The 25,262-nt window shown below is 45.5% G+C and overlaps 2 protein-coding genes across 3 annotated transcripts in view; one reads left to right on the top strand and one right to left on the bottom strand.

Moving 5' to 3' along the window:
* Positions 1-204: 204 nt before the first annotated feature.
* Positions 205-25,262, bottom strand: part of MCM10 (minichromosome maintenance 10 replication initiation factor) — a 61,215-nt gene continuing 36,157 nt past the window's right edge. Inside the window, exons 14-20 of one of the 2 annotated variants that reach the window (XM_056573347.1) lie at positions 24,162-24,384; positions 23,914-24,055; positions 7,911-8,023; positions 6,144-6,257; positions 5,343-5,488; positions 2,386-2,428; positions 205-1,064 (exon numbers count right to left, since the gene is read on the bottom strand). In XM_056573347.1, the coding sequence (XP_056429322.1) occupies positions 981-1,064; positions 2,386-2,428; positions 5,343-5,488; positions 6,144-6,257; positions 7,911-8,023; positions 23,914-24,055; positions 24,162-24,384 (865 nt within the window). In that variant the 3' untranslated portion in view covers positions 205-980. Of the gene's footprint in view, positions 1,065-2,385; positions 2,429-5,342; positions 5,489-6,143; positions 6,258-7,910; positions 8,030-23,913; positions 24,056-24,161; positions 24,385-25,262 lie in introns of both variants that reach the window. The other variant, XM_056573346.1, reaches the window with a different exon arrangement.
* THAP9 (THAP domain containing 9) overlaps positions 24,883-25,262 on the top strand; it is a 54,975-nt gene continuing 54,595 nt past the window's right edge. Inside the window, exon 1 of the mRNA XM_056573341.1 lies at positions 24,883-25,005. The gene's annotated coding sequence lies outside the window, so the exon portion shown is untranslated. The remainder of the gene's footprint in view (positions 25,006-25,262) is intronic.

Genomic DNA, 25,262 nt, shown 5'->3' with positions numbered 1-25,262 from the left:
AAAGTATCGACAAAAATTTACCACTAACAAAGTAGAATATGTCATGAAAAAACAATCTCGGAATCAAATTTATAAGTAAAAGCAGACTTATTAATGCATAAAGTGACAGAGGTCAGATTTGAAAAAAATGCTCTGGTCCTTAGGGTCATAATGGGCTCTGTCCCCAAGGGGTTAACACCATCTCTTATTATTATCTCTTAAAATTATTTATTACATACATAAATACATGTCCAAATACACATAGAAATCTATATAAAAAGGCATGATCAATAAAACAGTGTAACATAAAAATATTTACAGATTTGTGCGTGCTGAGCAGTTTTTCCAGCATATACTATAATGGTAAACTACCAACATATTATCAGTACAGATTAGAACGCAGACTTTAAATTGATCTTCGGTGCATGACTCTACTATCAAACAGGTACCAGAGAACCTCATTTTGAGGCAACTTAATTTGAACTATTTCACAAATTTTCTGAGTTTGAAATGAATCCGTATCATTTTTCAAGCACTGTAAATGAGGTATGCAGTTAATATTCATGTAAAACCAATGTCAGCACTGCTACTCACAGGATCCCCAACAGCACCCTTGCATCCCACTACCTAGGAGGAGTGCATTGTACGTTTGGACCAGAGGAAGGCACTCCTTGTGTGCCGAAACACTTTGTCCTCTTTGCCAAATAAACTATTGTCCTGTGCTGGCCCGAGTCTCTCCATTTGTTACCTCCTTGTGAGCAGCACCTCCTAGACAGTGTTTCTCCTTTTTCTATTATCTGCAGTTTATGTAATATAGTCTCAAACATCACAGTATATAATTTCATAAAAATATTGTCCATCTAAAAAGATTGATGACAAAGCCCTCAGGAAAACAAAATAGTGTAATGGGACAAAGAACTAGTGTTCTAGTAGTCCAGCAGTAGTTAAACAATAAGGAGGACTTTGGTTTAACTGGTTGTACAATATCATAAAGTACTTTATTATTTAAGACTATTGAGAAATCTGCCATGCTCTTCTCCCCTTGGCAGCAGTGTTTCACCTCCAATTTTCGGTCCACTTTTTTCCTGTTTAGGTTACAATAGAAAAAAATAAATACATTTGACAATATAAAGTTTGCTCACTCTTAAATCTAACAAATCCCCAGGTCAACAAAGTGCTGTCCAAGCACAGAACACTTACACCCCTCTGTTTATCTCATATAAAATTTCCTGGAAAATTTTGGTATGACACAGTTTAGAGTCTCGGACAAGGCTTCTTCTGTGAATTGGAACACTAGTCGGAGCAACAAGTTTGGGAAGCTCCAGACATGGAGTCATAAGGGTATCACTGTAAACCACCAGACAATCAGGGGGATAGGAAACAGGATAGCAGTTTAGTTAAAAAAGGCTGAGGATCAGGCTGGGGGAGGAGGCAGCTTTGTGTTGTCCACAAAGTGATTGGAAATTGTCATCAAAAAGTTGGGCAGTAAAGAGCTGGGAACAGGTGGTTAAAGGATGGCGTTATGAGCACGAAAAGGAGATTGCACATGGGGGAAAGGTAGAGAAAAAAACAAACACGTTTTCAGTTGTTGCCTGGTGCAATATGGCAGATCGTAACCCCCATCTCATGTAAGCTGGAGAAGAGACCCTTGACAGATTTGAGCAGTGGGAAAGGCATGGCCGTGCCGCAGTCCTCAATGCTGGTGCAGCGACCTGGCTGGTAGCTAACCAGTTGATATGGTATTGCTGTGCAGGCAATACAGGTGGAGCTCAGCGCCTGGTTGGTGTAATGGCCCAGTCAAGATAATAGGGTCCTCCCGAGTCCAGGGGAGGCATTATAGGGGAGCTACATAGGCTCCAGCAGCAGAGAAGGCCAGAAGAAATGTTTAGAGGTTTTTGGTAGTGGCTAAAAATAGGGCAATCATCGGAGGGGGCCCTACTTTTAGTGGCAGTAATTGCGGATATTCACCCTGGGTAATGATGGCCTGTACAGGGGCTGATGAAAGTTTCAATTATTGCTGTGCAGCCACAGGGACAAATCAACCAGGGTGGGTGGTCTGGTTGGGAGCTGGTTCATTTGACATGTCAGACGTTGTGCTCAATAGGTCTGGCTACTGAGACCCCCACCATAAAATAAAGGGACAGAAGCAATCCTGAGGGTTATCCCCCTTCATTGCTTGTGCTTGGCTTCATTTAGAAAGCCAAGCACACTGCAATAGTATACGAGATCTGTATGAATGCCAGATTGATTAAGCAATCATGTATTGAAAGTGTGTGTAGATGACACGGATATTTTTTTTTAGATCTGCTGAGATACCCTGCTTGGTTCTTAACCTATAGTGTTCTTCATCTCACTGAGGGGAAAAAAAACATCACTCAAAAGCTCAAGAAAACCTTCTAGCCATACCTTAAGCATGCCATCTCGCTCCCATTTGAACAATCCACATGTGCTGCAAAGAAGAAAACAACAAAAAATTTATAGCAATTCTCTACATTAAACCCTATGAAAGTTAACATACTTTGGGGCTTTGTTCACACAAAAACATCACTTTTTGTAAAGATATATCCTAAGGCTAGTGGTCAATAGCAACTATATATGCAGTAAAATTTTCATGTTACAGTTGCAGACAAGAGGAATACTTTAACCCCTTAAGAACCAAGCTCATTTTCACCTTAAGGACCAGGACAATTTATTTTAGCGTTTTTGTTTTTTCCTCCTCGCCTTCTAAAATCCATAACTCCATCTACAGACCCATATAAGGGCTTGTTTTTTGCGTGACCAATTGTACTCTGCAATGAAACCTCTCATTTTACCATAAAATGTACGGCGAAACCAAAAAAATATATAATTTTTAGGGAGGAAATTTAAATGAAAACCCCAATTTTGCGCATTTTGGAGGCTTTTGTTTTCACACTATACACTTTACGGTAAAAATTATGTGTTCTTTATTCTGTTGGTCAATACGATTAAAATGATACCCATGGCTAGATACGGTTATATTTCCGTACCGCAAAAAAAAAAAAAAAAAATCTAAAAAACTTTTTTGTACAAAATCAGTAATCTAAAATCGCCCTATTTTGACCACCTATAACTTTTTCATTTTTCCATATATAGGGCAGTATGATGGCTCATTTTTCACGTCGTCATCTGTACTTTTTATCGATACCACATTTGCATACCGTATTGATCTGGGTATAACACACACCCCCATTTTAACAGGGAAATTTAAGTAAAAAAAAATAAAATGTAAAATAAATGACTTGGACTAAATGCCACATCATCCCCCCAACTTCATTTTCTTCTGCACCTGTTTGGTCCTGTCCCCTCCAGTGCCACATGATTCCTTCCCTTTTATCAGTCCCTGTGCCACATTTACCCCTCTCATCGCCACCCCCCATGTCTCATCATCCCCCCATGTCTCATCATTTCCCCCTGTCATAGACCACCACTAGCCATACAGACATTAAGCATTTAGTTCCTCCCCCACCATCATTTCCCCGTCTCATCATCCCCCCACCCCGTCTCATCATGTCCCCCATCATTTCCCCCCGTCTCATCATGCCCCCCCCCCCGTCTCATCAGGTCACCCCATCATTCCCCTTTCATCATCCCCCACCCCGTCTCATCATGCCCCCCTTCCCCCTCATCATTTCGCCGTCTCATCATCCCCCCATCATGTTCCTCCTATCCAGTGGTCTTCAACCTGCGGACCTCCAGATGTTGCAAAACTACAACTCCCAGCATGCCCGGACAGCCAACTGCTAGTTTTGCAACATATGGAGGTCCGCAAGTTGAAGACCACTCTTCCTCTTTCCTTACCTGTCTGCACCTCGGCAGGTCAGTTCAGGCGGCGGGTCTTGCGGGCTGCGGGGTCAGTGAAACAGATGAGTGACGTCCTCTCCCGGCTTCTCTGTGCGACATCAGGGATGTCACTTTTCGGCGGCGAATACAGGAAATGAAAAGTGACGTCAGTGATGGCGCGCAGAGAAGTCAGCAGAGGACATCACTCATCTGCTTCACTGACCGCAGTGGGGAGGAGACGCCGCTGGTCACTGATTTAAAGTGGCCGTGCTGCTAATACTTAACAAGCAGCCGCTGCTGCGGCCGCTTTAAATCAGCGACCAGAAGATTTATCGGCGTATAACACACAGGCAGACTTTTTGCCTCAAATTTAAGTTTTAAAAGTGAGTGTTCTACGCCGATAAATACGGTATATAAAACTTTTAGATAATTTTTTATTCATTTTTTTTTTATATAAAATGTGACAAAAAAGCAGCATTTTTGGACTTAAACTTTTTACGTTTACGCCATTCACCGTACGGGATAATTAACATTATATTTTGATAGTACGGACATTTACACACGTGGCGATACCAAATATGTTTATAAAAAAAATTTGTTTACGCTTTTTGGGGATAAAATGGGAAAAACTGACAATTTTAATTTTTATTGGGGGAGGGGATTTTTCACTTTTTCTACTTTTTATTTTTACATTTTTTCAACTTTTATTTTAAACTTTTTATGTCCCCATAGGGGACTATATATAGCAATCCTTTGAGTGCTAATACTGTTCAGTGCTATATATAGGACACAGCACTGATCGGTCATCTTCTGCTCTGGTCTGCTCAGACCAGAGCAGAAAACCCCGTGAGACGGCCAGAGCCAGGTGAGGGGACCTCCGGCCGCCATGCTGGATGATCGGAGCACTGTGGGCGATCTGATCATCCAAAGTACCGCACTGCCGTGATCTGTATTGATCACGGCATCTGAGGGGTTAATGGCTGATGTCGGCCATTACGGGCGTGTCCCCGGCTGCTACTAGCAGCCGAAACCTGCCATGTATAACGCGAGCGCCATTCCAATGCTAGCAGTCATACACAGGACGTAAATTTACGTCCTGGTGCGGGAAGCCCCGCCAAACCAGGACGTACATTTACGTCCGTGGTCGTTAAGGGGTTAAAGGGGTACACAGTTATCTAAAATTTAGACTGCAATTGTAGCTTGATGTTTAAGATTTGGAAGTCAAAGGCGTGGAGCCCTGTGAAAATCTTTATATATATATATATTTTTTTTTATTTAAAAAGGTTTCGTAGTTAACCCAATTTTAAAATATATTTGCATTCTGTAAGTTTGTCTTAAAATTAGAACATGACATTTTCTGCAAAGGCTGAATAGTTGGTTTATGCAAACAGACAAGAAAAGACACCAGCCACTTTCAATAATCAGAAGGGATCACATCAATATCTGTACTGAGAAAAACCAGAGACTAGCATGTAAGTTTGGGAGCAGTGTTACATACATCCTTGCCACTGAAAGTATTAACCTTTAGTAAACAGGTTTTCTCTTACAAAACAGAGTTATACCTGCAGGGCTTCTTGGGGAGTCGATCTAGTGCAATTGTCCTGTTCCCACACGGACACTTGAAAAAGCGTTTCATACCATCATGCCAATGGAAGTCGTGGTTTTCGCTAATACATTTGTCCAGCAGCTTGTAATGTGTGTACTTACACTGGTAAGAGAAGTCCAAAAACACAGCAGGTCAGTTACTGACATTATAATGAACACATTGATATGACCAATATTCTCAACACAATATTAATGTTGAATAATGTTACAGCTTTGCTTATGCATGTTACATTTCCGTTGCATTTTATAGCTTAATGCATGTATAAGGTCAACAGGGACCTGCCAGGGTTGAGGTGGAAATTTCTGAGGTTCTGAAGTGTAAACTTTTAGTGAGGACAAAAATGCCTGTCTACTGTAGTAAGCAGAATAGCAAAACACATTTGGCATTGACATTAAAAGAACATGTAAGCAATCCTTTAGGGGCAGTTATACTGCAAATTTTCTACCAGATATATGGACAGTACTAATGTTATTCAGTACTAGATTACTTAATGATACATCAACAAACCATCTCAACACTGCAAAAAAATCCACTAGACAATTGACCTGGAAATAGATTGGATGAAATCCATGTCAAATTTGCATGCAACACATGTGGATTTTGTGGTAAAATCTTCAATTATTTTGGCGTCTATCCCCTGTCAAATCCTGCACCTGTTTTTGTTTCTGCCCCTGTGGATGTACTTTAGAAGTTTTGGTCCTATTGCACTTTAGTTTTCAGGATTGAGGCAAATTTTCTATAGATGTTAAAAACTTACAGTTTTACAGGTCACCACACGACACTTCTGTTCCCTTATACTTTTCATCTTTTCTTCCATCTGCTCTTTTTTCACAAGTGGTTCAAAGTATTTTTCTTGAATGTCTGCTTCAGCCTTAAAGAGAATGAGAGCAATGAGACCATTATATGTATAAAATTCTAATCTCAGAAAACAGAACTAGATAAGCATTTAGTCATGGTCACATGGTACAATTAATGTATGTATTCAACTGAAAATGGCAAAGAAAAAAGCCTGGAATGCAACTATAACAGCATGAAGAGGGCAGCATTTAGTCTTGGGTTGAGTTCAAATCCAACCAAGGTACTCTGGCTTACTTGCAGACTTCAAAAACAGACTAATAGGTTATTTTGTTGCCTTTAAAACTGTCCCTTGTGTATAGATCTGAGATTGTAGACTGAGCCCCAGTGGGTACATGGACTAATGTGAATGATGCTAATCTCTGCAGTGTACTTCTTGTTAATGGCAGGAAAACTTCTTTACCTGCAAAACCATGTGGTCTTCATCAATTTGAAAACATCCACAATTCTAAGTAAAACCTAACATTGGTGTAGATTTCAGACACATCATGGCTGCTACATGTGAACTCATTCTAAAACCACTGACAAGAGAAAGCAAGGCAGCAAGTGAATAGTCAGTTATTAAAAGTGAGGTGCTGGAAGAAAGTGGCAAGAGTAAGGCTAGGTTCACACTACTGAATTTCGGAGTGAAATTACACTTTGAAATTTCAGTAGGAAATTTCCGCCGCCAAAAGAATGATCTCTGTCACCAGGAATATATTGCCACGGCAATGCATGTGCAGGCCTAGCGCTGACTGATAAAGTAGGCGCTGACTGCACTCTGAATTTGCGGCTAGAGATTCCGCAGTGTGAACCTAGCCAAAAGGATTTAATTATTTAACAAGGGCCAAAACAATGGGCTAAGGCAACTGTGTCAGACAATCTCAAAAGGTCATGAGGCGTCCCTAGTAGTCAGTGGTTTATAACTACCGAAAGTAGTCCAAGAAGGTATTGTGGTGAAACAACAAAACACCCATCTAAGGCTAAGTGCACAGCTGTGTTTGAGTCTGTTCTGGCGACAAACATTGGACCTGGATGGTAAGTTGCACAATAGACACTAACGGATCCCACTGACTTTGAATGGGGTCTGTCAAGTTTCCGTCTGGTGTTCGCCGTTTTTCCAGAAGTCGAGCAGAGAAACAAGAATTGAACCTGTGTATTTTTTTTCTGTTCAACTAGTCATCTCCCAGCAAATAGAAGTTCCCTGAACGGAGCTCAACACTGATAGGAACTAAGCCTTCATGACAATGGTATCCCCTAATATCAGTGGCCAGCAGAATAATGCACTCTGCAAAAATTGTTCAGGAATGGTTAGAGGAACATGATTTGGTTCCAGATACCACAGGACACCTGCAACACAAGGGAGGCCTACACAATATTAGACAGGTGTTTTTCAGGTTATGGCAGAACAGTATATGCTGCTGCATACACAACAGAAAAATAAGATTTAAAAAGCAGGGAGAAAAAAAATATATATGATGTAAGATCCATATATTTAGCATCAAAAACGTAGAATCCTGTGAATGTATGAAATTTTTTTTTTTAAGACTAGCAACATTGTCATAACATGAAATAATCCTGTTATATACTCCTTATGAATACAATCTAATGAAGGTATTGCATTAAAGGAAATGCAACTTTACTATTTTCAGAATTGATGTAACATTATATAAATAAACTAGTTCAATACCTCCTTGAGGACACCAGTGTGCTTAGATTTGGCTTTCAGAATCTTCTGAAATTCTTCAGACTGCATGTATGCAAGTTGTTCTTTATGTCTTTTCAATGCTGGTTCAGTCTCATCTGCAGCTAACAAGATTTACAAAGCAGGCATTACTACTGCGAACCTATGTCATCATTAGCAAAAGTATTTTACAGCAGTAATGTTAGGTCTTGTTCACTTTTTTCCCCTCAATGATTTAGTTGAGGATTCTGCTTCATAATGCACTTGAACAATTACAACAACTTTAGAGGAAACCCCCAAAGGGGTACCCTAAACTAAGACAACTCCCTTTAAAACATCTTTTATTTACTCCATTAAAAGGAAAAAAGAAAAAGGATAATGTGAAAACACACACCTAATTTAAAACACATTTCCAGTATAGCTCCTATTACATTTGAGGCATGTCACAACTGCTTAGCATGATTGAATGTGCACTAGTACGGAAGGCCATTCAAGAGCAGGCCAGTTAATAGTTGCATTGGAGCGAATTATAGGAGCTGGTATTTAAAAGTTTCCAATAGCCAGTTCCTTAATTCCTTAAGAAGGAACTGGCTATTGGGAACTTTTAAATAGCAGCTCCTATAGTTTGCTCCAATGCAACTATTAACTGGCCTGCTCTTTAATGTCCTTCCCTACTAGTGCACATTCAATCATGCTAAGCAGTTGTGCTTCAAATGTAATAGGAACTATACTGGAAATGTGTTTTTAAATTAGGTGAGTGAGATGGACACCTATCATACCACATTTTATATTACATAACTGTGTCTTTACATCATTTTCCTTTTTTTCTTTACATCCTTTTAATGGAATAAATAAAAGTTATGTTTTAGAGGGAGGTGTCTTAGTTTAGGGTACCCCATTGAGGGTTTCCCCTAAAGATGTTGTAATAGTGTATCACCCTGGTACCTCCTGGGATTTTGTTGTATAAAATAATGCACTTGAAAACACATGTGGATTCCACTTCCTGTTCCAGCCATTTTCAGCTTCCTGTCAGTCTATGATTGCTGCAAACTGGCAGACTAATTCGACAACCAATCTACAGTACAGTAATATTTATTTAAAGGACATCTGCAGCAAAAGACAACTTATCCCATATCCACAGGATAGGGGATAAGTGTCTGATCGCTGGGGGTCTGACCGCTGGGACCCCCCCTACTATCTCCTGCACGGGGCCACAGCTCTCCGGTGCAGGAGGCGTGCTGGCCACAGCATGACACGACCGACACGCCTCCATGTATCTCTATGGGAGAGGCCGGAGGCAGCATTCGTACCTTCCCGCCTCTCCCATAGAACTGTACGGGGGAGAGGGCATACTCAGAGAGGTCGATGCTACACACATTAGCCGCTCACATAGAGCGGCAATGCAGGGGCCCAGTTTGGTAGATCGCGGGGGGTGGGGTGTCCCAGCGGTTGGACCCCCGGTGATCAGAAACGTATCCCTTATCCTGTGGATAGGGGATAAGGAGATTTTTTGGTACTCACCGTAAAATCTCTTTCTCGTAGCCTTCATCGGCTCCACCCTGGCAGGGTATACCCACCCACCTAAAGTGAGGTAATCAGTTTTGTCACAAAGCAGTAGGAGAAGCCAACAAAGACATACGTCAGAAGGACCCTAGAAAGCATTTCCGGATAAACAACCTAAGAACCGGAAAGAGAGTCTGGAAAAAAGATGAAGAAATGGGAGGGTGCGGTGTCCCCCCAATGAAGGCTACGGGAAAGATTTTAGGGTGAGTACAAAAAAAAAATCTCTCTCTTGGTCGCTCTTCATTGGGGGACACCTTACTGATGGGACGTACCAAAGCAATCCAGTAGGGTGGGAAAAACAACCACCAAAGAAAAGGAATCAGTCCCAAGACTGAACTCACGTGTCCACAAGGCCTGCGGACAAGCCCCCCAGGCAGAGACACACTATGACCAGAAATTGAACTCCCTGAAGATCTCCCGTCCAAGGAGAGGTACTAGGACGCCAAAGGAAGAGGCAGTCCTCTGTAAAGACCCAAGACACCCTCCAACAGAGGAGAGAGCCTAGGCTGCGTGAGCAGCAGTAGATAACCAAAAATAGAAAGAGAGCCAGGCTGTAATAGTGGACAGTAAGCACACAAGCCTAGAATGTAAAAATCCTAGTTGAATGCTCTCAGCAAAAAAACAGGGGCCCCGCCAGATATTCCACCTATATAGTGGGAGCAGTGAGATGGCATCATCTTGGCAGCAGTAAAAAAAAACTCAACAAAATAGTCCCTCCAGAGGAGAGAGAGGTAGTAGGAGCAGGGAAAAGCTGCCCCACAGGCACGGGACAAGTACTGGGTGGAAGGAGCCCCCAGCGGCAACCATCGTTGTTTGGAGGAGCCACCTTGTGTCCCAAGAGAGATCGGAATCCTGTACACTGGAGCTGTGCAAAAAATACAAGACGCATTGCAAGCCATTTCAGACAGTAACGAGTAGGTGCCTGAGCCACCCCGGACAGAATCCCCGGAAAAAAACACCTAGAGGCATAAGGAGGCGCTGAACTGACCATTGCCCCAGCAGGCCCCATGTAAGAACAGTAGTGCTCAACCGCCGCAAAATTGCGGAAACAAAATCACCGGAAGCCCCTAGGGCTCACCCCACTGAACAAAAGGAAAGGTGGGTGCTACAGCTACAGAGCGGTCTTAGCATATGTAGGAACAAACGTGGGAATCCTACAATAGCAGTGGGGTACCAAGACTGCAGACACGAAAGAAACTGCAGCCATACAAAAGGGACCAGCGGGAAGGAAGGTATGCCTCTAGCAAACCAACAGTGCAACCTAACAAAGGAGAACAGAGTGATGCTGCTGTTGCTGAGACAGTCCCTTGGACCTGCAGAAAAAAAGCCCACACCCCATCTCCTAATGGTGCCAGACACCAAGGCTGCCGATGCAAACTCAGGAGATGAAGAATGAATGTGGAGCAGGAAAAATGCAGACAGAGTGACTTACAGGAAGAAAGGGTCCCTAGAACCCACAGGTACACACTCTGCGGAAGTGCAGCTGGAAGAGAGACACCGGACAGCAGCTGCGGCAGAAATGGGGGAGGTAACCGGCTGGATTAGAACACCTTGCAGACAGTCTGGCTATGTGGCAAAGGGACAGAGGTCACACCAGGTCCCGCATACGGAAACACACAGCGGAGTGAGATACCAGCCTGTAGACAGAGTAGAAGGCATGCAGAGAGGGACCTGGCCAAGTAGGTAACCCTGTAAACCAGTATGTGATGCATTGTATAAGGTCCATGGGGCAACATGGGGTGACTCACTAGAAACTACATCATGGCAGTGGGTAACCTGAACTATCGTCCACGGGGTGAAAGTGTATGGTAGTTGACCCGTCGTAGTGGTAAGCCATGCGGAAACCCATCTGGCCGGCAGGAATAGTATTCCTGAGCACCCAGGGTCACTCCATTCAACCTTCCACAGAAAGCGGGGTACTAGAGTGCAGCCTAGTGCTTTAGAAAACCCAAAAGACGAATGATTGTCCGACTAGCATCAATTCCGTTTACCTGTAGGGACCCTACTCCAGATCCCTCACCCAGCAGTGAGGTATCGGAAACTTGGCTATGTCCGCCGCAGCCCAGAGGTCAGAGACCGATGGCGGCAAAAACAGTGTAGACAACAGTCTGGCTGAACAAGAACGCCCCCAGGCTGTTGGTGAAAAAAGAACAGGCAGACAGGCGATAACTGTGCCCTTTTGTCAAAGGTGGGAGGGCGGGGAGGCCGAGAAACCCTGCCCCCTGGGAGATAGAGGGAGGCAAAGGAGCCGTGGAATGCATCCCTGACATCTCATATAGTGTCTGTGGGACACGCTGGGTCAGTTCTACGTATACTGTACAACAGTGGGGTACCAGAACTCCAGCCGCAAAAAAAGTCAGTCGTGCGACGTGTGACAGGCGGCAGAAGAAAACATGCAGACAACCGTCTGGCTTACCAGTAAGGATTCATAGTGGACAGCGAGACATTCTGTCGGGCACCACGCACAGTGGTGAGGTACTGGAACTCCAGCCGTAGAAACAACAGCCGTGAGATGTGTGACAGGCAGTGTAGTAAACCATGCAGACCACTGTCTGGCTTACTGGTATGGATCCATAGTGGACAGCAAATCATTCCGTCAAGCACCTCACACAGTAGCGAGGTACCAGAAGTCCAGCCGCAGATACATTAGCCATTTGCTGTATGACAGGCGGTGTAGGCAACCATGCAGACCACTATCTGGCTTACTGGTATCGGTGAATAGTAGACAACGGGTCACTACGTCGGACACCTCGTCCAGTAGAGAGGTACCGGAACTCCAGCCTCAGATACATCAGCAATGTAATGTGTGACAAGCGGTGTAGGAACCATGCAGACCACGTCTGGCTTACTGGTATGGGTCCCTAGTAGACAACGTGGCATTCTTACCTCGCACCGTAGTGAGGTACCGGAATTCGAGCAGCAGATGCATCAGCTGTGTGGCGTGTGGCAGGCGGTGTAGTAAACCATGCAGACCACTGTCTGGCTTACTGGTATGTGTCCACAGTAGACAACAAGTCATTCCATCAGTCACCTCGCCCAGTAGTGAGGTACCGGAACTCCGTCCGCAGATACATCAGCTGTGTGATGTGTGACAAGCTGTGTAGGAACCATGCAGATCACTGTCTGGCTGACTGGTATGGGTATATAGTAGACAACGTGTCATTCCGTCGGTCACCTCGCACCGTAGTGAGGTACCTCAACTCGAGCAGCAGATACAGCAGCTGTGTGATGTGTGACAGGGGGTGTAGTAAACCATGCAGTCCACTGTCTGGCTTACTGGTATGGGTCCATAGTAGACAACGAGTCATTGCATCAGTCACCTAGCACAGTAGTGAGGTACCGGAAATCCAGCCTCAGATACATCAGCTGTGTGATGTATGACAGGCAGTGTAGTAAACCATGCAGACCACTGTCTGACTGACTGGTATGGGCCCATAGTAGACAACGCTGCATTCCATCGGTTACCCCGCACAGTAGAGAGGAACCGGAACTCCAGCTGCAGATACATCAGCTGTGTGATGAAAGACAGGCAGCAGAGGAAACCACACAGACCACTGTCCGGCTTACTGGTATGGGTCAATAGTGTACAACGGGTTAATCCTTCGGACAAGACACACCAGCATTGGGGTACCGGAGTGTCGGCCGCAGAAGCTGTGAAATGAGTGACTGGCGGTATCAGGTTCCATCCACGCCTATGTAGGAATATCATCATGGAGACTTTGCGCTGGATGTGGGAATCTGGAGTACTAGCTGCAGATGCGGTAGCCTGTGGAGAAGGGAATCACATAGGATGACATGCCAAGAACACCTCCAGAATGGGTGGCCGGCAGATCTGACAGATGAGGAATCTCAAAAGAAACCGGAGCGTCTGCAAGGATTACACAACAAAAATTGACCGTTGTATGGCACTCTCTCGGAAATTCCCAAGGGAAAGGGAAAACCTGGAAACAACCCTCCATGGCCGTTCACATATGCCCAAGCACAGGAAGCAAAAAGGATATTTTTTACTACCGTAAAATCTTTCTCGAAGGATCCATTGGGGGACACAGACCATGGGTATATGCTGCTGTCACTAGGAGGCTTGACACTATGGCAACAAGAAAAAAAAAAAAGAAAAAAAGTCAGCCCCTCCCAGCAGGATATACCCACCTACAGGCACCTGAGCTAATCAACTTTAGTCCCAGAGCAGTAGGAGAGGACCGACAGGTCAGAAAAGCACCATGAACAGTCCGAGGAAACCACAGAATAAAAATTAACTGAACACACCCTCTGACAGATAACTAAACCAGGAACACCAGACAAATAAGGGCAGGAGATGTGTCCCCCAATGGATCCTTCGAGAAGGAGATTTTACGGTAAGTACAAAAATCTTCTTTTCTCTATCGGCTCCATTGGGGGACACAGATAATGGTACATACCAAAAGCAGTCCCTAGGGTGGGCAAAGTAAAGTCAGGCGGATGGCTGGACCACAGCCGCCTGCAACACTTTGCGTCCCAGACTAGCATCAGAGGATGTAAAGGTATGAACCTGGTAGAACTTTGTGAAGGTGTGCAAAGACGACCAAGTGCCCGCCTTACAAACCTGTGAGGCCGAAGCCTTGTTGCGGAAAGCCCAGGATGCGCCGAAAGAACAAGTGGAATGAGCCGAAACCCTGAAGGGTGTAGTCTTCCCCTTGCAGTGGCCTTAGAAGCAGGTAGTCCTTTACGGCGACCTTCCGTAAGGACAAAAAAGGAGTCACTCTGCCGAAAGGAAGAAGTGACAGATGGGTCTGAACAGCCCTCACCACATCTAGTTTGTCGAACAAACGTTCCTTGGGATGAGATGGAGACGGACAAAAAGGATGGAAGGACGATGTCCTCATTAAGATGAAAAGCAGAAACAACCTTTGGTAAGAAGGACGGAACCGGACAGAAAACAACTTTGTCCTGGTGTACAATCAGGAAGGGAGAGCGGCAGGAGAGAGCTGCAAGCTCTGAAACTCTCCTAATAGAGGTAATCGTAATCAGGAACGCCACCTTCCAAGAGAGAAGGCGAAGAGGAATGTTCCTTAGAGGTTCGAAGGGGGCACCCTGCAAGGCACCAAGAACTAAGTTCAGGTTCCAAGGTGGTGTAGGTGACCTGTAAAGGAGGGGCCGCATGGGCCACTCCCTGAAGAAAAGTCCGGATATGGGGATCGGACGCTAGAGGACGAGTGCCGCCCTGGCGATTGATATACGCCACAGGGCCATCAGGAGGTTGTCAAGGTATGGAATCACTGAGACACCTCTCGACCGTAAGAGGGCGACCACAGGTGCAAGGACCTTGGTGAAGACCCTCTGAGCAGTGGCCAGACCGAATGGAAGGGCCACAAATTGAAAATGGCCTTCCAGAACTGCAAAGCGGAGATACCGCTGATGTCCCGGAAGAATTCGAATGTGGAGGTAGGCGTCCCGAATGTTCAATGAGGAAAGAAACTCTCCTTGATCAATGGACGCCACGAACGAACGGAGAGACTCCATGCGGAAATAGCAGAGAAGAAGATATTGGTTGAGGTGCTTCAGATCTAGGATCGGGCGCACGGAACCCCCTTTTTTGGGGACCACAAAGAGGTTGGAATAAAAAAACAAACATTCTTCTGGTGGAACAGGGACAATAACTCCCTGAGTGAGGAGGGACTGGAGTGCACCCCGAAAGGCCTTAGCCAGAGAGGGGGACTGGGGAGCCCTGGAACGAAAAAAGTGGTCCTTTGGAAGGGAGGCAAATTCGATCTGGTATCCGTTGGGCACCACTTTCCTGACCCAGGAGTCCTGCATGTGTGCAGACCAAATGTCCCGGAAGAGAAGTAGATGACCTCCCACCCAAGAAAAATCTGCGGGTGGGGGCGTCCCGTTAGGCAGAGGTAGGCTTGCGGTTGCCCGCTTTTGCCGAGAAACGACCGGAACGGTTATTCCATTTCCAGGAGGGACAGATTTGGAAAGAGGAAGCCTTTTTGTCCCGCGAGGGCACCGGTCTGGACATCCCACTGGAACCTCCCAGGCCTGGAACGCGGATTCCTTTTACTGGTTCTCGTCTGTTTGGTAAGCGCCTAGGTGAGATTATCTCAGAGGCGACGGGTGGTAAAAGTTCCTTGTTACCCCAAAATAAGGCTCGCAGCACTACCTCTCGCCGAAAGTCTACCTCCGAAAGGAGGTAGACTTTCGGCGAGAGGTAGTGCTGCGAGCCTTATTTTGGGGTAACAAGGAACTTTTACCACAGTCGCCTCTGAGATAATCTCACCTAGGCGCTTACCAAACAGACGAGAACCAGTAAAAGGAATCCGCGTTCCAGGCCTTAAGCCACATAGAATGACGAAGGGCCAACAAGTTGTCTGTAACAAAGGCCGCACAATGGGCTGATTGCATAGAAGCAGTACAGAGATAGTCCCCGGCCCAGGATAGCTGGAGAGCTAATTCAGACAAATCCTCTGCGGGGGATCTGGAAAGAATACCCTGGTGGAGTTGGGAAGCCCAGACTGAAAGAGCTTTTGACACCCGGGCAGAAGCAAAAGCAGGAAGCAAGGAAGAACCCGCTGCTTCAAAGGCAAACTTTGCCAGAGTCTCCACTTTCTTGTCTGCCGGATCTTTGAAGGAAGCTGCGTCCGCCAATGGCAGAGTAGTTGCATTTGACAGGCGGGAGACCGGAGGGTCCACTGTGGGAGGAGTGGTCCACCGAGCAATAAGGTCCTTGGCAAAGGGAAATTGCGCTTGAACCTTCTTGGTTTCTTGAAACTACTTGTCAGGGTGCTTCCAGGCAAACTACAGCAATGCATCAAATTCAGCATGAGAGCTGAAAGCCTTAGGTGCAGGCCGGGAACGGTGAAAGGAAACTTCTGGAGCCAAGTCCGAAGTTCCTGGGTCCTCTAGATGAAGTGTCCCTTATGGCCTCAACCAAAGTGTCCGCCAGGCCGGCCGTATCAGTTCGGTCCTCTGAGTCAGAATCAGAAACCTCATCTTCCAGTTCTCCAGGAGAGCGGGAACGGGTGGAGGCAGCCCTGGATGAGGGAGAAACTGACCTGGTGCGCTGATCTGGAGACCCAGAGTGGCGACCCGGTGAGTGCCTCTTAGAGGAGGTGCGTGTGCGGGCTGCTGAGGCAGAGAGGCGATACCTATGAGGAGAGCACTTATGTCTGCTAGTAGACTCCTGAGATGAGTCTGAGGAACTACCCTTGGTACACTTATGAGAGCGCTTAACATAGGGAGAGGGAGAGCTGGTCTCTCTAGAGGGTCGGCTAAAGGAGGACCTCTCCAAGGCAGTCACCACGGAACAGGAGACCTGTGCTAAGTCAGAAATAGATTGAGAGAGAAGACACCCATTCTGGAGGGATAACAGAGCCCACAGGGTCTGGAGGAGAATCCTGAGAAGAAATACCAGGAGGGTCAGGGGGTGCAGTGGTGCAGGCGGGACAAGTGGGTTCAGCAGAACCAGACATTTTAGCGTTACAGTCCTTACAAGTATAATAGGTGACCAGGGCCCCAGTTAGCTGTCTAGAAGGAGGGACAGTTCTGGGTTCAGACATAGCAAATTAAAACGGTCTCACCCAGTGTCTGTGTCCCCTGTGAGGTTGCTGCTGTGAGGAGAACTCCGGTCCGCAGCTGAGGAAGAGAGAGAGGGAAGGGGAGGGACACTGGGCAAAAGAGAAAGGAGGGGCGGGGCTTAACAAAAGACGCCTCTCATTGGCACTGGGACACCTCTGCGCGCGCATAGCATTATTAAAATAAGCGCCCGCACGAAATAGATGAAATTCCCAACGGCGATTAATATGCCCGACTAATGAGCGCACTGCGAGGAATAGAGAGATGCCGCCGGCAGCTGCTGACAGCTAAGGACAACTATGCCCAAACGTGACTGCGGAGATATGGCCGGAGCTAAGAGCCGGTGCTTGCAGAGTGGGGAAATGTCGGCAGCGTGCGGCTGCCTAAGTGAAAGTAAAATGTCCCGCTGAAGTCGGTGTCCGTGTTGGCAGACGTTTGAGGAGCTAACAAATAGTCCTACAACACTGACTCAGCCCCCAATGAAAACTCCACAGCCCCAAAAGAAGAGGGGAGGGGGGGGGGGGGGGGGTCTGGAGAGAGAGCAAGAAGTTTGGGGGAACAGGTGGCGCCATGCTCCTGAACCCCCACCTGAAAAAAAGGAAAACAAAAGGGAGTAAGAATCTAATTAAACAAGGAGGGGGGGGGCGTGGCCTGGCTGCTGAGGCGCATGGTCGCAGGTCTGTAGAGCTCCGCTGAAAAAAGCCCGTTTAGCGACTAATATACAGCACATCACCGCTTTACTCACCGGAACCGGACCCTCTGAGACGCCTGAGATGCCTGTGAGGAGGAAGAAGCAAGTTCGCCACCGTTCCTTGGCTAGATTTCGCTTCTCACCGCGGGCGGCCCCGATCCAAGATGGCGCTGCGGACCTGCCGTCGCGGCCTTCGTCTCCCAGCTACAGTGAAGAGACAGCTCCGCCACCTTCACTGCGCCGCAGATCGGCCTCCGACACAGCTCTGCACGATGCGGCCGAACAAGAGGCGACAATTGCAGGTACGGGGGTTGTGGACTTACCGGCAAGAAGGGGATCGGAGGAACAATGCGAACCCCGCAGCACCTGTTCATCCCCGGGAATCCCAGCCTGCTCCGGCACTTTGCAGCGCTCACCAGGCCTGAGCAAGCCTGTGGCGGACCTCTCCCCGCTACCACAACGCAGTGGAGAGAAAAATCTCCCAGCACCAGTAGCTGCGGTACTCGGGGACCCCCTGGCAGAGATGCCCGTTATGAACACATCCCTAACAGACACAGCTATGAAAGACATGCTGATGCTACTACGCACATCTTTCCTGCAGGACATTCATAAGCTAGTTAACCCTTTACAAGCCACAATACACGAGATGGGAAGCAGGGTGGACCACCTGGAAGATAAGATGGGAGAGATCGGAGAGTCCCACAATACCCTAATGGACATGCACTATGAGGTGGAAGATGAAGTGGCGGCGTTGCGTGCAAAAGTAGCAGATTTAGAGGACCGCAGCCGCCGCAATAACATCAAACTGAGAGGCGTACCAGAGTCTGTTGCTCCAGCGGACATCCCAGAATATGTGTGCTCTCTTATAAAATTGGTCCTGCCAGCCTGCTCGCCACAAGAGTTGATAGTGGATAGAGCACACCGCATTCCGCGACCCAAGCACCTGGATGACACAATTCCAAGGGATATTTTAGCCCGAGTACATTTCTACCATATTAAAGAGAGACTTATGGAGATCTCCAGACGCAATAATGGTTTACCTGCTCCATACCACCGCATCTCTGTATACGCTGATCTGTCCGCAACAACGCTTCAAGCTAGGCGAGCACTATCACATATTACATCGGCTCTACGTTCAGCGAAAGTATTATACCGTTGGGGCTTTCCGACTCGCCTTTTGATAAAAAGAGATAATGTCACACACGTGATCAAAACCATGGAGGAAGGTGAAACCCTGCTGACAACTTGGAACATTCCTATTCAGGCATCAGGAGGACAGCGTGGCAGGGAGCAGAGAGCCCGGATCCAAAAGGAATGGGACAATGCTTGAAAGCTCTTCGGTGGTTCTGTTTTTCACGTGAAGCGGGCTCCGGCAGGCAGACTGTGTTCCTCAGTTCAGAGTGGACTCTGACCCCCACTCCATTGTGGATGGTGTTTCGTTAAAACCGTCCTTGTCCTTGTGTGTTGCCCTGATGGGGCAAACCTCTTGTTACGTTTTTGTTTGGGTTTGTATTGTTGTTATTGGCAGCGTCACTACCTTAAATCCATGTAATGTGCACGACTATGGGTTGACAGACACACGCTGGCTGGGAGGTGTGTTCTGTCCTCTTAAATTCTATTATTCGCAACGCATTCTCACTAGCATAGTCATTATCACAAGATAGTCATAAAGATAGTAAGTCTGAATGTGAATGGGCTTAATGCGCCGCATAAGAGAGCATATTTATGGAAAGAAGTACACAAACTTAAATGTGATGTCGTTTGCCTACAGGAAACACATTTAGTTTCTAAAGATGCATTCCGTCTCTCACATCCTCTCTTTTCACATATTTTTCAGTCACACTATAGCTCAAAGTCCAGAGGAGTGGCCATTGCTATCAAGAATACTGTAACGTTTACTCTGAAGTCGGTAGACACAGATCCGCAGGGCAGGTATGTACTTCTCCGTTGTGTCATAAATGCCGCCCCCTTGACTATAGTGGCAGTATACGCACCCAATTCTGGTCAACTCGGTTTTCTGAAAAAACTAATGAGGCTAGTGCGCAGATCGCCAGGGGGATCCTTATTATTGTGCGGGGACTTTAATTCTGTACCTGAACCTACTATAGATACTACTTCTACCACTCGCTTTCCTTCTCAACCCCTTTCCTCTTTCCTTTATGAACATGACATTTATGACTGCTGGAGAATCCACCATCCCAAGGAAAGAGATTACACGTTCCACTCTATGGCTCACAACACATATTCACGAATTGATCTATTCCTAACTGACAGATCTCTTATCCATACCACTGTGAACACGTCCATTGAGCAAATTAAATGGTCAGACCACGCTGCCATCACGCTACAACTTAAAGATACGGTTTCCTCCCCCCCTAGTTATGCCTGGCGTAGCAACCCCTTTCTGTGGTCACATAATGAATATTCAAAAAGCTTAGCAAACAACATTACAGAGTACTTTTCCCTGAACAGCCCGTCCACGGAAGATCCTATTGTCTTGTGGAATTGCCACAAGGCTGTGGTCAGGGGACATTGCATACAATATGGGTCTCTCATGAAAAAACAGAGAGAAAAATGTCTAGAAGATACTTTACAGCGTCTTCGCCTCGCGGAACAGGCCAATCAGATAACTCCCACAGCTACTACAGCGGAGGAGGTGGCTGCTCTGCGACGTGACCTTCGCTGTTTAATGCTTAACACATATGAAAAATCGCACCGCAAATTACAAGCAGCGTATTACTCTCAAAATAATAAATCAGGAAAGCTGCTGGCTCATAGGCTGAAAAAACGTCAGCAAAAGGCCCGCATTCCTTTTTTATTACATCCGCTCACTAACAATAAATTATACACACCAACAGATATAGCAAATGGATTCCTAGCATTCTATTCAGGGCTCTACAACCTAAAAGACTCTGTCTCTCCTAAACCTGACCTATCCCTCGTAATCTCGGCCTTTTTATCTAACCTCACTTTACCCAAACTTACCTCAGACCAGCTGATTTCTCTGAACGGTGAGGTGACAGTGGAGGAGGTGGCTAAGACAATTAGATCACTACCGTCGGATAAAGCGCCTGGTCCTGACGGATTCATTAATTCTTATTACAAGAAGTTTCAAATGATCCTATCCCCCCACCTTGCAAACTTTTGTAATTCAGCTATAAAAAGAGGAGAGTTTCCACTGGAAAATTTACAGGCCACAATCATAACTCTCCCTAAACCGGGAAAGACCCCAGACCGGCCCCAGAACTTTAGACCAATATCCCTCCTGAACCAGGATATAAAAATTTTTGCAAAACTGTTGGCGTCCCGCATCTCTGCTGTATTACCCTCCTTGATATCTACTGACCAATCAGGCTTTGTTGCCGGACGGCAGGCACATGATAATACGAGGCGCCTACTTAACATTTTCTCACATCTAGAGAGAAAGGGTACCCCTGCGGTGGTTTTGGCCCTGGACGCCGAGAAGGCCTTTGATCGCCTCCGGTGGTCGTATGCCTTCTCGGCCCTCTCACACATGGGCTTCAGCGGACCAATATTATCAGGTTTGTCATCGCTGTATTCCATGCCGACAGCCAGAGTGCTGGCCAACGGATCCTTTTCCGATTTTTTTTCTATAACTAACGGATCCCGTCAGGGATGCCCACTTTCGCCACTCATATACATATTGTCCATGGAGCCCCTAGCCCAAGCTATCCGCCAACATCCTGAAATAAGAGGAGTTACTATTGGCGATAGAGAACATACTATCTCACTTTATGCTGATGATGTGATCCTCTCTCTCACGACACCAGCCCGATCAATCCCGGCAGTCATGGACGTTGTGTATAGGTTTGGTGAACTATCTTATTACCTTCTTAACGCCACTAAAACGCAAGCTCTAGCAATTAATGTACCCTCCCCTACACTTAACACTCTCCAATCCAACTTTAAATTTGAATGGAAGACCACTGCAATACAATATCTGGGCATTAAACTGTCTTATCCCCACAACTCACTATATCAAGAAAATTATATCCCTCTATTGACGAACATAGCAACTGAAGTGGAAAGACTGACCAAATCTGAAATATCTTGGGTGGGTAGAGTTGCTACGTTTAAAATGTTCCTCCTTCCCAAATTTCTATACTTATTCCGTACTCTCCCTATTTCTCTACCACTTTCTTTCTTCCGCAAGGCTGAGAAACTATTGACTTCATTTATTTGGGCTGGAGGAAAACCAAGGCTATCTGCGCATATTCTCGCTAAATTGAAATCAATGGGAGGGCTGGGTTCTCCGAATCTAAGACACTATTATACAGCCACGTTGGTCTCGATGGCACGACACTGGAGACAGAATAGGACGGATCTTCCATGGGTGGATATCGAAAATCACACTACTCACCCGTATAGAGTGAGCGATTTGCTACATATGCCCTACTGGTTTATGCCTAAGCCAGATTTCCCAAACCCACTAGTTAAAGCCACCTACATAACTTGGACGACATATTTACATAGACCTGGTATGGTGAACTCACCAAATTGCAAGGACATTCCGCTTGCACTTATACAAGCCTCTATTCCAGACATGGATCTAACATCTTGGATAAACAAGGGAATTACCTCAGTTAAACACCTTAAAGAAGGTTCTGTCACCATGTCCTTTTCCATGTTAAAAGAACGGTATAGATTAGAAAATTGTGAATTTTATAAATACCTCCAAATCAGACATTTTCTAGCAGGACTAAAACATGTGGACGCTCCTCTGGACTGCGTGGCTCTAAATCAATTATCTACACAAGTAAAAGGCATAAAACAATTTTATAATAATTTAATTTCGTATGACACCTTTACAAAAACTTATCCTTTGAGAGAATGGGAGAGGGAACTTACTCTTGAGGTCACATGTGAAGAATGGCAGGGAACATTCAAGGCTATTCATAGGGCATTCCAATGCTCGTCCCATTTAGAATCCGCTCTAAAAACTATACTACGTTGGTATTATACCCCTGTTAAGCTTTGTAAAATATACCCAGATACTTCGGACAGATGCTGGAGGGGTTGCGGAGGGCGTGGTACCTTACTCCATTTGCTGTGGTCCTGCCCCCTACTTACATCCTTTTGGACATCATGTCAGCAAATGATCAGAATTCTATTTGGGAGACTGATTGTGTGGACGCCCCAACTGGCACTGCTCTTCTTGGGGGTTCAACACATGCCGAAGGATAGGAGAGATTTGTTCTGTATCATATGTATACTAGCAAAAATAGCAATAGTCAGCAATTGGAAGTCCACAACGATACCCACCATAGAGATACTTATACAAAAAGTAAATATGACACACGCATTTGAGAAAATTATAGCTCAGGGGGCAAACAGGTTTGAGGCCTTTCTCACAAGGTGGCTCCCGTGGGCATCTTCTACCTATTGTAGACCTCCGAACCAAGATAGGCTTCCAATTTAGCGTAACTGAAGAGAACTGAGTATAAAATTACTCATATACCATTACCCATTCACCATTAACGTTAACATAACAGAAACTCTTCCTTTTATTCATAAGCATGAGAACACAGAAAATTAATGGTTGTGCTCGATTTATATGATTATAGTGAAAAGAGGAGTGGCCGCTGCCGGTTTTCTTGGTTTTTCTTTTTTTATTTTTCTTGTTGTGTTATCTCGATGTCGATAGTAAAATATGTATGACAACAAAATTTGGGCGCTGCTGTCGGGCGAAGGGTGAACACTTCACTCGGCTCGACCGATGGCACAGGTTTTGGTAAAATAATCAACGAATGACCCAATATTACAGCTTTGTATGTTTAATATGTAAAACTTTAATAAAAATTATTTCTGAAAAAAAAAAAAAAAAAAGAATCTAATTAAACAGCCCTTACTAGAAAATAATTAAAAGAGACAAGGTCTGGGAAGCTCCCAGACCTGTCTTGGCTCCTGCTGACACTAGCTGAAACTGATTACCTCACTGTAGGTGGGTGGGTATATCCTGCCAGGGAGGAGACTTTCTTTCCTAGTGTCAGTGCCTCCTAGTGGCAAGAGCATATACCCATCAGTTAGGTGTCCCCCCAATGAAGAGCGACCGAGAAAAGTTGTCTTTTGCTGCAGATGTCCTTTAACCAGTTTTCTGGTGAAAGCATTGATAAATCCCCTAATAAAATTTGTAATTCCAGTAACTGGATAATAAGGGTTTTGTCTGGTAGAGATGAAAATTACCTTCAGGAGATGACTCAACTCCCTCTACTCTCTTAACCACCTGATTAATGTCTGTGGAGCCGGATCTTTTCCTCTTAATACTGTTAGGATCTGCTTTAGTAAGAGTCTTTCCTTTAGCTTGTAGCTTCCGTATAGCAGCAAGCTATTAAAACAAAAGCAATGATGTATGAACCATAGACAGTAACATGCAATTACACAGTACCACACATCTAAACATTTCTTAATAGACCAGGTTAGATTATCTCTACCTTTTTAGCTTCAAAAGAAGGACTTAGCTTGATGGCAGGAGGAGCAGAAGAAGAATCAAAAAACAAAACGTCTTCTCCATCAGCAAAACCACGAGCCAGCTTGGGAGTTGACAACTTCTGGCCCACTGGGAACTCAGAAGCTTGCTTTGGAGACTGAAATGTGGCCTGTCCTACACAATTACTTGTGCTTGATAACTCTGATTTACCAGTACTCTCAAGAAATCTAGAAAAATTGAAACAATGGATTACATTTCAAGAACAGTTACTTCAGAATTTTAAGAGGCAAAAAAAGAAAAACATGTGGAATGCTAAATAACCCCACTGCAATCCCAGAGAGCCTGACCTTCTGAACAGGATTCATTAACTCATAAAAAGGAGTAAATGTTAAGATCATGAAACCCCGGCCTTTCTTGATTTTTGTCACCTCCACATTTAGTTCACCACAACATCAACTGAAGTTTTCTTTTAATCCCTTAAGGATTCAGCTAATTTTCCTTCTTCCCTTTTAAGAGCCATAACTCATCTAAAAAGTCATATGAGGCAGTTCCGAGACTGCCGGTTGCAACAGCTTTTGGCAGTCCACAATCACAAGGCGTGGTGTTGGAGAACAGAGGAAGCCCCCTCCCTCTGTCACCAGGTTAGATGCTGTGACCAAACTAACTGCAGCATCTAAAAGGTTTAACTGTCAGGAAAATCCAACAGCTCTGCAACTTACAGTTGGGGCAGGGGTCCAGCAATGTGCGACATCCAGCTTCAGCTGCAGCCAACACTGCCCTTGTGCCATCCTCAGGACATACCTGGTACGTCAGACTGATGTAAAGCACTTGCAAGCCTGATGTAACAGGTAAGTCATTATGTGAAAAGGGATTATTTTTTATAATAAAAACCTGATTTAAATATTTTTCAAATCGGGTTTTTCTGGAGACATATGCTTTTCAAGATGGAGCACAATTACTCCAATATGTTCCCTAAATCGAAAATACTGACCAAGGACCAGGTCAGGATAAATGGTCAACTATGCTCCCCGTTCGGGATTTGTAATGGCATTAGACAGGACTGTCCACTGTCCCCATTACTATATGTTCTTTGTATGGAACATCT

Source organism: Hyla sarda, chromosome 4 (assembly GCF_029499605.1).
Source record: "Hyla sarda isolate aHylSar1 chromosome 4, aHylSar1.hap1, whole genome shotgun sequence".
NCBI lineage: Eukaryota > Metazoa > Chordata > Amphibia > Anura > Hylidae > Hyla > Hyla sarda.
This window is presented reverse-complemented; position numbering and strand designations above follow the sequence as displayed.